General features: G+C 43.6%; 2 protein-coding genes across 2 annotated transcripts; one reads left to right on the top strand and one right to left on the bottom strand.

The window, feature by feature from the left end:
* Nucleotides 1-15: 15 nt before the first annotated feature.
* Nucleotides 16-3966, top strand: TOR1A (torsin family 1, member A (torsin A); the record flags this gene model as incomplete). The annotated part of the gene is made up of 4 exons (XM_010283624.1): nucleotides 16-324; nucleotides 2053-2228; nucleotides 2320-2447; nucleotides 3458-3966. Coding segments are annotated over 4 exons (864 nt in total), but the record flags the coding sequence as incomplete, so codon positions are not given.
* Nucleotides 3967-9369: 5403 nt separating this feature from the next.
* On the bottom strand, nucleotides 9370-12603 carry TOR1B (torsin family 1, member B (torsin B); the record flags this gene model as incomplete). Its single annotated transcript, XM_010283623.1, has 4 exons — nucleotides 9370-9647; nucleotides 9750-9877; nucleotides 10905-11080; nucleotides 12338-12603. Coding segments are annotated over 4 exons (848 nt in total), but the record flags the coding sequence as incomplete, so codon positions are not given.
* Nucleotides 12604-12648: the final 45 nt, after the last annotated feature.

The following is a 12648-nucleotide window of genomic DNA, read 5'->3' as shown; positions in this document are numbered from 1 at the left end:
AGAAGCCGGCGGGCCCCCGTCTCCCGCTCGCTGTTGACAGGGTGGTCTCTCCGTCCAGCTCTGCAGGAGGATTTGGACAGGAAGCTGTTCGGGCAGCACCTGGTGAACAAGGTGGTTGTAAAGGCCGTGAAGGGCTTCTTGAACAACACCAACGCCAAAAAGCCTCTTGCCCTCTCCTTGCACGGGTGGACTGGAACAGGCAAAAACTTTGTCAGTAAGATAATTGCCGAAAGCATTTATAAAAGAGGTCTGCAGAGTAAATATGTCCATCAGTTTGTGGCGACTTTACACTTTCCTCACGCTCACAGCATCAATCTCTACAAGGTAAGAGTGCGCTTGTGGAATGCGTGGTGGTGGGGCACAGCTCTCCTGCAGTGACTGCTGTATTGCTTCGTAAATGTTATGGCATGATCAGTTGTGGAAAACTATGTTACTTTATCCAGTAAAATGTAGCCTGTGCCAGTTTTGGAATCTTATGTATAAGATATAGAACTGGGTAAATCCTAACATCCATCAGGACTGGTTTTCCTGCAAATGTCAAGATACTTGCATGTGTTTTGAGTTTTTCTCTAGGGAAGAACAATACGGTTATTTTTTGTTCTACACTTTGCTTAGAGATGTAGCTGACTCAAGGACAAGTTTTTTTGGTTAGGTGATATGCTGGTGGGCACTGCGGAAAAACTAATCGTTCATGACCCTGGGGAACCACCCGGTGACCTCTGAGCCTGTCGGGTACCATGGCAAGCTGAAGCTTGCTCTCTGAGGCATGAGTGTTCTTTTCATTTTTACTTGCACACTGAGCAGGTTATTTAGTTTTTCTGTGCATCCATTTCCCAGCTGCAACATAAAATCAGAAAATACTCTGTTGTCAGAAAGGTACAGATAAATGTATTTGAAATTGTTCTGCCAGTTTGGTGTCAGCACAGCTCTGTAGGCAGGTGGATATCATGTTGGAGCAGTAGTTCACATGCATGTTTCCCGTGGTTTTTTTATTCTAACTGATTTTGTTAACAGCAGAGTTTGAATGAGTACCACTGGCTTTTGTAGTACTACATGTTTATATTCTGTTTGTATATGTTAAAAATGGGAATGTGATGGTCTACAAACCTGATTTCTAAATGGAGGAAATATCTGTTTCCTCTCTTACAGCTTACTTTTCCCCTTCTTGCAGCTGAGCTGCTTTAAAATAAAATGGATCCTTTTCTGCTTTTGTTTCAAGGTGATTACACGTGGGAAACTTGCTGCCCAAGGCAGTAGGAGGAACTATCACTATTTATCGACGATAAATCTAGTGCTACTTTCCTGTGCTGCTTCTGCAGTTCAGGGGCTGAGTAAACTGAATATCAAGAAATGAATGATTCATTGAAAATGGTCAGAGTGGTTACTTCTCATTCATCTGCCAGCAGATCAATCCTTTTTTTTTTCTGATTACTTCATTATTGATCTTAAATGTAACGCTTAAGTGAGAGAATCTTTAAATACAATAAACCATTAGCCCTTCTGAACAATATTGTGTTTTAAGAAGGGCTTGTAATTGCCTTCTTTTAATTTCTGAATTATTCAAACACAGGGCTGAGAATTGAATTTTGTTTCTACTTCTGCCAATGACTGCAGCTGCAACTTCTCACTGGTGCTGTTCATGTAGCAAATTTAATATTGTTCATAGCTTTGACACCTAAGGATATTTAGACCAAAGTGCTGCCAAAAGTAATCTTATTTGGCAGGCTTTGCTTTGTGTTGCTGTTCCTTGGTGGTACCCATCCTTTGTCCTTCTGTGCACTTTCATTTTTGATATGTTTACAGGAATATCTTTCTCACAAGGAGATTTCTTGCTTGTCCCATCCTGTCTCTTGGTGTCTTAAGTTTTTTTCAGAACCAGCGTGAGATTCTGTTAGTTTTATTTACAGCTTTTAACCATGTCTTAGTCAAGAAGCCAGAGGGGTTAAAATGTCACAATTGGAATGACTCAGGACAAACGTCAATAAGCAGAAGTGCTATTTTCCGTCTATTCAACATGAACCCTTTCAGCATCTTCTATTTTGTGCCACTCAGGACCAACTGCAGTCGTGGATTCGGGGAAATGTGAGCATCTGTCCCAGATCGCTCTTCATATTTGATGAAATGGATAAAATGCATGCAGGACTCATTGACTCCATCAAGCCATTCCTGGACTACTATGAGCTTCTGGATGGGGTGTCTTACCGAAAAGCCATCTTCATATTCCTCAGGTAAGAAGTGACTTCTCAGGTTTGCTGTTCTGTACCCTTGATGTCTCTTAAAACTACCTCCGGTTACAATCTTTGTTTTCTCTTTACTTAGCAATGCAGGAGCTGAAAAGATAACAGAAGTGGCACTAGATTTCTGGAGAAACGGGAGGGCAAGGGAAGATATACAACTCACAGATATGCAAAATGCACTGTCTGTGTCAGTCTTCAATAACAAAAATAGTGAGTAAAACTGATTGCGTTTGAGGTGGTTAAAGTTCTGCAAAAGGGCTGGGCTGCATTTAATGCGCTTTTACAGCTATGGCTTGTACTTGGTGTGGCCTCCAGTTTTCATCTAGCAAGGAGTCACGATGCAGTTTTGGGGCCTACAGTTGGGTCTTGAGATGAAATGAAAGTTAGGGAGCTCTGTGTGCACCCTGGCTACCAGCATGCTTGCTGTCCATTGGATTGTATACATTGGGGGAAGTCTACGCTGTGTTGACATTGTATTTATTGACACGCTAATGGGCTGAAGAGAAAGCAAACATAAATCTAGACAATAAGGCTAGATATTGTATTAGCTGAAAAATCCTTAACCAATAAAATGTTTTATTATGGGAAGCCGCTTCCTTGGCCCCCAAGCCACTTAGCCTGTCTTGCTCAGTCTGTTAAAAGCCTTCGGACAGTTCTTTAGAGCTATTTATGGGGAACAAACTGACCTGCCAGCCCTGCAGTGCTTGCTAGTGCTTCCTACACAGGACTTCTGGTGAAAAGGGCTTTTAACATAATTATGCTCTAAAATTAGTATTAGAAGTGAACCTACTGCATTTTTAAAAAAGATTAGATACAGCATGTGAAAAAAGGAGCAAGACAGGCTGGTCTGAGAGAGATGATAAGAGATAGAAAATCTGCTCCTCTGTAGGTGGGAGAGGTGAAGGTATGAGACTAGCACCTGGGCAGCAAGGCTGAAATGCATTCAGTTTAGAATTATAGAATCATTTGATCAGCTCCATTCAGTTGGAATTCATTCGTTCAGCTCCAGCAGACCACATTTGTGTCTGTCCAAGACTTTATGCACAAAGTACCACGACAACTGGCTTGTATTTGGACTGACTTGTCCATTATAGGGCCCTAAAACCACAGATGAATGCTTACTGGTTTGTAGCAGAGCACTACAACACACATCTTGCTCCCATTCAACCCATAGCAGTGTTTAACTAGAGGAGTTAAAACCCTTGTCTTTCTCTTTGTAGGTGGATTTTGGCACAGCACCTTGATTGATAGAAATCTCATTGACTACTTTGTTCCATTCCTGCCTCTGGAATACAAACATGTGAAAATGTGTGTCAGGGTTGAGATTGAATCACGTGGTTATGTTGTGGATGAAGACATTTTAACGAGAATAGCCGATGAAATGACCTACTTCCCCAGAGAGGAGAGAATTTATTCAGATAAAGGATGTAAAACTGTGGATGCAAAGCTGGATTATTACTATGACTTCTAATGCTTTATTGCTACAACCTGCAAAGAAGCAAATTTAACTTAATCACAAAGTGGAGAACCCAGGACATTTCATTTTTAAGCACTTTTTAAAGAAAGGAACGTTATTTTTTAACTGGTGTGTAAGTAAGCGACAGTGCCTGTGCATTTTTATTCTGTCACTAGTCACGGCTCCCACGTACTTCAGCCTTGTGTTGTCAAGGTAAGAACGAACTGCGTTGTGCATACAGGGGTTCGTGTCTGACAGTGCCGAAGACTCCTCTCGGATTGTGGTGTCGATCGTCAGAACCATTTGGCAGATTGTTGGCATGTATAGAAGGACTGAGACTATGACCTAATTTTAGTTGGAATTTGGTTTGATGTGGATGATCTTTAGACAATATCGAGAATTTTAATCAAAGTTCCTGTAGCAGTGAAACCCTTCATTGGGTTTGTGTGGGAATAGTCCTACAACTGCATTAAAAGTAGGATATGTGTCTTTTCTCCTTGAACAGCTTGTTTCCAGTAAGCATAAAGGGGGAATTCTGTAATTAAGAAAAAAATCTGGAGTCTTCTATCCAACATCGTGCAGTACCACTGTATTTCTCAAAACAGTGGTATAAATTGGCTTCCTGCATGTCAAACCAAGAATATGAAACTCTTTGGTGTGAATAGTGTTCCGAGGGCGGACTTAATACTACCAGGAAGTGAGTTAAAATCCTTGACTGCCACATCAGTGTAGCTGGTTCCTATTTTTGGTTATTTTTTTAATGCATGAAGTTGCCCACAGAATACTCTCCCAGGACTGATGTTCTCAGGAAGTAGAAAAGTGTGCTTTCTGACTGGTGAGTCAGCTTCACAGAAAGCATTAACATGTTAAGGGGAAACATGTACAAGTTAAATTTTACACGAAGGAAACGGAAAAGAGGTTTCTCCTCTTCATCTACATGTAGAATTCAGGGGCCAGCTTGCAGGGTTTTCCCTTTTTCATTTTCTCACAATACTGTATGCCTTTGAGGCAGGGATGAAGACAGATCCAAAGGCATTTGGGAAAAAAAAAAAGAGAAATGTGTCGACTGAAGTTACTGCGAAGAGTGTCAGACTTGTTTCTGAATGTGAGCACTGCAGAGGCTTTTTTTCACTCCAGTTTCTATTCAAAATAAATTTTTGTCATTGGAAATTTATTTCTTAACTACCTTCTGGTGTTTTTTGCATTGAGTGATTTGATGTTAATTGTGCACAAACTTAGGACTTGTTGAGGAAGAGCATACTACATTTCTGGCTGAAGTGTTCAGCTGTGCTTGAATACAGGTCCCTCCCTTCTTGAGTTCAAAGGGAATGGATACGAGGAGGAGATGTGACTCTGCAACCTGGTGAAAGGGAAACAAATGAAGCTTGGAGTGGAAACTGCACTTCTAGACCATCGGTACTAATTACACTTGCACGGTTTTTGTAGAGGCAGACTTTCTAGATGTGTATGTGCTCAACAGTAACATAAGGATGAACTTGTCTTCTAGAAGACTCGTTAAAACCCTGCTTCTCATCTCCTCCTCCCACTGTGGTACCACTGACTGAACACCCTGCAGGCTCTGATTGAAGCCACCCATGTTTGCAGCAGCAGCAGCAGCACCTTGAAGTTTTCTCCACAAGGGGAAAAAAAGGGCCTGTAAGACTTCAGCTGTCCATTTCTACTCTGAAGTTGTATAATATCCAAATTATCAGTCCTAGTATTTGTCAGCAAATTAGTGTTTTGAACTTGGGTATTTATCTGCTGCTTTGACTTCCTGATGATAGCAAATGACTAGCTAATGGAAAAAAAGCAGACGTGAAAATGATAAACTTTTACTGCTGTATGATACTTTCTCATCAAAAGAAATAGTTCAGCCAAGCAGTCCTGTAGCTCTTCCAGCATTAAATACACTGTTAGTTCTGCTTTGTGTGCCATTGCAGCATCAATACTAGCATTTGACATACATCGGTAGCAAGTATTTCATTATATCATAGTCCTAGGTGGCTTAGAGTAGATGGAAGCTTCCTTGAGAGGATGTAGAAATGATGTTCAAAGGGTGGAGACTGCCTCTGTTTAATCTCTCTTCTGTTCTTGAGAACAGCAGACCTGGCTAGGGCCATCTCCTGCATCTGGGTGAAAGAAATGTGTGTGCCTGAAATCACTGCCAGATTATTTGATCCTGCTGATCCTGTCATTATTCCTTCCCTTTTGAATGCAGGGTTTCAAAACTGAGCTCTCTATCTTTCTTGCTGTGACTGGGTAACTGTGGCCATTTTTCTTTTTAATAGGCCACTTGAAACGGTATCAGACAACTTAAAGGAAAATGCCAAATGGGGGGAAAGGTCTGATTGCCCAGAGAAACAGTCCATTGGCCAGGTGAGAGTAGCTGAGCAGTTTGCTGAGGCTGAATTTTGTTTGCTCTTACCAAAGTCCAATACAATCAACTGCTGCTTTAATTCAGCCTTCTGCAGGGAATGTTCCAAGATCTCATGCTGTGCTCATAAAATTAGAGGCTATGGTTAAAATTCAGCGATGTGTTAAGAGCTGCTTTTGTTAGAAAGAGGCAGCCTGGCCCTAGAGATACACCCTGGGCCGAACAGCCAAGCTGGCGTGTGTGCAGAGCAGTGCAGGCATAGTGCAAAGTCCTGATGAACAAGACAGCTTATGCTACCATATATGCTCCGTAATGAGTTTCCTTGTGCATCATTACAGTGCAACACATGGTTCACAACAGCGTGAACAACTGACTGTTCAGTGAGGTGCGAGTTGTTGCCAACAGCTGTACCTCACTTGAATTAAGCCATTATTTACACACTGGGTTTTTTTCAGTGCTGGAGAGGCTGCAGATGCTCTGGCCCACAGAGATATGTTGAAAGCCTGTAGTCCGATCATGCCTTTGCCAGCTAGAGGAGAGGTGAAGAGCCGCCTTGAATGACAGCTTTCCAGACACAGCGCAGAGAGGAGGACTAGTTAAACAAGCTACCTGAGGCTTATTTGTCCTGGAGTGCCTGGCAGTATGGTAGGAGATACCTGTTAATAACTGAAGTGGAGCAGACCGAGACTTTAAGGCTTTTTCATAGGTGTTTTTTTCTACTGAGCTGTATTTAGCTGCTGTATTCCTTATTGTACTGTTGGATGAGTCAACATCCTTTAATATCAGCAGGCTACTTAATCTGCTGATCTACTATTATAAACAAATTTTTAAGAATAAAGGAAGCTTAACAGAAAGCTGCAGAGCAGCTAGCTGAAAACTGCGTAAAACAGTACTTTTCCTATAGCTGAAAATTATTAAACCAAGAGAGAAAAGTGACTTAAGATTTATTCCAACTGCAGTACAGTAGTAGTAATTAGTGTTTTAAAATTACACAAGAGTTTTGCATTTGAAGTAAACTGAAACTGGATGCAGCATTTACACCAATGATTAAGTCAGTTAATAGGCAAAACAATATACATGAAAAGCAACAGTCCAGTGTGCCAAGGTGTCGTGGTTTAATCTTAGCCGGCAGCTAAGCACCACACAGTTGCTTGCTCACTCCCCTCACAGCGGGATGGGGGAGAGAATTGAAAGAGTAAAAGTGAGAAAACTTGTGGCTTGAGATAAAGGCAGCTCAATAGGTAAAGCAAAAGCCACACACACAAGCGAAGCAAAACATGGAATTCATTCTCCACTTCCCATGGGCAGGCAGGCATTCAGCCATCTCCAGGAAAGCAGGGCTCCATTACACGTAACGGTGACTTGGGAAGACAGATGCCGTAACTCCAAACATCCTCCCTTTCCTCCTTCTTCCCCCAGCTTTTATTGCTGAGCATGATGTCATATGCTATGGAATATCCCTTTGGTCAGTGGGGTCAGCTGTCCCTGATGTGTCCCCTCCCAACTTCTTCTGCCCCCCCAGCCTCCTTGCTGGTGAGGTGGGGTGAGGAGCAGAAAAGGCCTTGACTCTGTGTAAGCACTGCTCAGCAACAACGAAAACATCCCTGTGTTACCAACACTGTTTTCAGCACAAATCCAAAACATAGCCCCATACTACCTTCTGTGAAGAAAATTAACTCTATCCCAGCCAAAAGCAGCACACAAAGTTAATGGCTAGCTAGCATTTGGCTCTGGAGATTGCATCACCATGAGCAGCTTGCCAACATCTGACAAATTCCATGTGGGGTTGTAAAAGGCAGTTGACACTTTTAATTTGGAGCTTAACGTAAATGCTAAGTTGTAATTTGTTGTAATTTGTATAAATATAATAATGTTGAGACCTGTAACTTTTGCATCACATCTTAAAGCAAGTTTAAGTAGAAGTGAGGGAGTAGATGCTGCAGCACAAAAATAGCCCAATCCCTCATACCAGTGTAAAAAACACACTGCAATCAACCAAGTCACAGGCACTTCTGTCTTGCACTACAGTATTTGAGCCACAAATGATGGATGATGAGAGTTAAAGCTTGCAACAGTTTGAAACCCGAGCCTTACCAAGTAGGTGAAGGTTAAATCCTCTTTCCCAGCTTCCTCACCCTTCCACACGGACATTCTTTAATGTTAAAGGCTACTATAAAACATAATTATCTAGTGAGGTATGGGATTGTTGATTGCTCCCATTTCTCTGTGGCTCTCTAGAAGAGCTTTGTATTGCTGTTACTTCAGTATAAAAATACACTATTAAAAATAACTTCTGTCATGGAAGTGTCTTCCAAGCAAGGTGAGAGTAGCATTACCCACTCCTAGGCTATTGGGTGCAGCTGGGAGGGACTACTAAAGATCTTGCAGACTTCGGGCCCAGGAGCCCGCACACAGACTAAGCTGACAAGCTGTAACAGTCAAATCCTCCGGAGAGATTTTTCTGATTTAAGGAGACTGGCCTAGTATCTTCTAACAGTCAGATCCCTCAGATGTGCCCCTCTGCTTAGAAAGACCTGGAGTTACCACACAAAGTCATTTAGCCTCCTTAGTTAGAAGAATATAAAGTTTCTTTTACAATTTCCCCAAAGCAGCACAGGGGCAAGCAGTTACTCCCCCCACCCCTTTCTCTACTGTTTGGTAACAGATTTCCCTGAGCTTATCAAGACTTTCCATATCACTGTAGCAGGAGAGGTGATACGATGCCACAGCTCAGACATAAACTATAACCATGCCCTTCTGTCCCTGAAAAGCTAATGCTCATCTGTAGAAGCCACAATGGCATCAGTCTGCTGTGAAGGACAGGAAGCCTTCCACCATACCATCCAAGGGTATTCACCCTTGCAGACACTATCATAGTCCTGAACACACCACATATCCTTTCATTTCACTAGCCCATCAACGGGACTGTGTACAAGGAAGGCAATATGACTGCCTGGAAGAATTCTTCTGTTCTCCTTTGCTCTAGTCTAGTTTTTGTCGAAAGAGGAATTAAATACTTAATAATCCCAGCACTTGGAAGAATAAAGCAGGAGAGGCTGTATCCATGCTCTATGTGTCATGCTCAGAAATTCTCTATAGGTTAAAAAAAAATAAAGGGGACGACATTTGGATACCAGCCAGCTCAGAGAAGAACAATGGGATGTTAAATTAAAAAAAAAAACAACAAGTTAAAAAGCCCACACAGCTCTCTGGTATTTTCACCGAACTCCCTGCAACAGTAAAAAAGCTTAAGTGCAAGATTTCCAAAAGCTCTGAAAGTGCTTTGGAGACCTGAAGGGTAATCAGTCCTTGGCTTTCGTATCTCTCATGGCAAGATCTTCGTGAATATCCAGCCTGGCCTGTACAGTCTTGCAGCCTTTATCAGAGTAGATTTTCTGCTCTTTTGGGAAGAACGTAATCTCGTCAACCACTGCTTGAACAATCTTCTCATCGACAGCATAGCCACGGGCTATCATTTCAGCCCTGATGCACATCTTCACATGCTTGTGCTCCAGGGGCAGGAAGGGGATAAAGTAGTCAATGAGGTTCCTGTCAATGAGGCTGCTGTGCCACAGTCCACCTGGAGGAGTTGGGGGAAAGGGAAAAGCAGGGCAGGGTCAAGAGATGAACCCTGTGTTATGAAGTAAAAGAAATTTCCCATTTTCTGGGGAAAGTGACTTACTATTCTTGTTATTGAAGGCTCCTACAGATAGCAAGGGCTCCAGGTCTTTCAGCTGAATCTCTTCCCTGCGCTTTCCACTTGTCCAGAAGTCAAAAGCTGCTTTATTAATTAAGTCACCACCTGCATTGCTATTCATAAAAGAAAAATGTATAGTGGTGAATACAGCCACAACTGAACCAGAATTTTTTTGTAGCCAGTTACATGTATTACTAATCTCTTGATGTCAAAAAAATCACTAAAACAGAAATCTGTAAGGTTTAGGGAAAATCTCCAGTTCCTACAAATTGCCATCAGTGTATGATGGGTTGATCCTGGCCAGCAGCCAAGCACCTACACAGCCACTTGCTTACTCCCCTCCCCGCCCTAGCAGGATGAAAGGAGAAAATAGGAAGAACAAAAGTGAGACTTACGGGTCAAGATAAAGTCAGATTAGATTAATAGATCATGAAAAGAGGAGGAAAAAACCCCAAGGAAGGCTGAGGAAATCACTCACCACCCCCATGGGCAGACCAATGCCCAGACAGTCTCCAAACAACCATTACCTTGGAAGCTGAAACCCCCCTTCTTTCTCTACCCCAGTTTTTACTGCTGAGTATGACATTACATGGTATTGAATATTCTCCTGGCCAGTTCAGGTGTGGTGTCCCAGCTGTGTCCCTTGCCAATCTCTTGCCCACCCCAGCCTGCTCGCTGGGGGCAGCATGGGAAAAAGAAAAGGCCTTGAGGCTGTGCAAGCATCATCCAGCCACAGCCAAAACACTGCTGTGTTATCAACACTGTTTTAGCCACAAATCCAAAAGAAGCACCAAACTGGCTGCTGTGAAGACAGTTAACTCCATTCCAGCCAGACCCAGTACACGCCGCACCCATCCCAGAGAATTTCCCCAGAATGTGAACTCTCATACAGTCTGAGCTCTGGGCCAAGTTCGTGAGCTTACCATGCTGCAGTCACCTGCTGCACGGCATCAGAGCTGCTCCACTGCAGCCACAGGCCAAGCGAGAGCTCATAGTGCTCCCCTCTGTCTTCACAGAGAGGGTCTCTGCCCCAGAGCAGTTTTGTTGCTGTTCTTTCAGTGAGGTCCCATAGGAACATTATTATCATCGTAAACAGATTTATCTCACTATCCCAAAATGACTGAAATCTGTGCTACAGACCTGAGGAAGATGAAGATGGCTCTTCTGTAGGACACTCCATCAACCTGCTCGTAATAGTCTAGGAATGGCTTGATGGCATCAATGAGACCCTGGTGCATTTTGTCCATCTCATCAAAAATGAAGACAGAGTGGGGACAGGCACTGACATTGCCCCGAATCCAGTTCTGCAGTTGTTCCTGGAGCAATAGGTTGAAAAAACACTGAAAAACTAAGTCTGTTGGGGATGTACTGCAAAATGGTTGTATGTGACAGCCTCTAGGGACACCCTTTCAAATGTCAGCATCCCATACTCACTGGTTATACCTTTTCCTGAAGAGGGGACCATAAACTCTGTGACTGATCCCTTTAACAGGTGACACTGAATTTAAATGCGAATTCTTTTCCTGATCACAGAGGAAAGACTTTCTCATTCTTTCTGCTTAGTGTGTGGATAAGGTACAAAAACCAGTCTGAGATGGAAAATCTTGAAGAAACCTTATTTTTGTTTAAGAAAAAAAACCCATGTTTCCTCTTTCATATAAAAACCGCATCTATCAGAACATCAGTTTTGTGCACTTTCAAACATTAAAACATGAAGATCAGAAATTATGTCAATGAATGAATCCACCTGAAAAATCTCTCATGTGGGCCACACTTTCTCATTGCACAGTGCGTGGTGGGTTGTCCCAGCCAGCAGCCAAGCAGCCCAGCAAGGTGAGAGAGGAGGAAGAATAAAGGCAGGAAAACTCACAGATTGAGATAAAGACATTTTGATAGGTGATGGAAAAAGAAAAAAAAGAAAACAAGCAAAGGGAATCACTCATCCCCCTGACACATACAGACTAACGCCCAGCCAGTGTTAGAGCAATAACCACCTTGGAAGCCAACACCCTCCCCTTTTTCCTTCTTCTAGCCCAGTTTTTATTGCGGAGCGTGACAGCATATGGTACTGCAACCAACTGGGGTCTGCTGTCCTGGCTGTGTCCCCTCACAATCTCTTGCCCACCCCAGCCGGCTCACTATGCATGGGGAGAAAAAGCAAGCTTCGGGGCTGTGCGAGCACCGTTCAATAACAGCCAAAACACCACTGCGTTATCAACACTGTTTTAGCCACAAACGCAAAACACGTCACCGCAGGGGCCAACCAGTACACGCAGTTTTCATGACAGGATTCTTTCCTAACAGCAAGCACCGCAGAAATCAGCAGATGGCATCAGTGAGAGGACGGCACTAAGAAATTGCTCTCACTTTCGATTTCCTGGCATTTTGGTGCCTTTCACTTTCTGCACATATCTCCCCCTCCATCTCTCCTAAGCCCCAATTTCGGAAACACCCAGCTGTACACCTCCAGTCATCAGGTACCTGGGGGACCCGTGCAGCACTAACAGCCAAACCCCCGCACCAGGGGGTTTAGGGACTCCGGGTAACTTGGATTTCCTTGTGTCCTCCCTCACCTTGTAGAATTTGACTTGGTCGTGGTGGGGGAAGTGCAGGGTGGCCAGGAAGAGATGGACAAACTTGCTGCGCAGGCCGGTGCGATGGACATTCTCTGCCAGGATTTGGGCAAGGAAGTTCTTGCCGGTGCCGGCCCAGCCGTGGAGCGAGAGTGTCAGCGGCTTCTTGGGGCTGGGGTTGTTGCTGAAGCCCATCACCGCCTTCAGCACCACGTCCTTGGCCAGGTGCTGCCCGAAGAGCCTGGTATCCAGCTGCTCCTTCAGTGCTGCGGGGAGAGGGAGAGCTCAGCATCGCATGGCCACCAGCGGCT

This window comes from Phaethon lepturus, unplaced genomic scaffold (assembly GCF_000687285.1).
Source record: "Phaethon lepturus isolate BGI_N335 unplaced genomic scaffold, ASM68728v1 scaffold7213, whole genome shotgun sequence".
NCBI lineage: Eukaryota > Metazoa > Chordata > Aves > Phaethontiformes > Phaethontidae > Phaethon > Phaethon lepturus.
The sequence above is the reverse complement of the archived record's forward strand: the minus strand, read 5'-3'. Positions and strand labels throughout refer to the sequence as shown.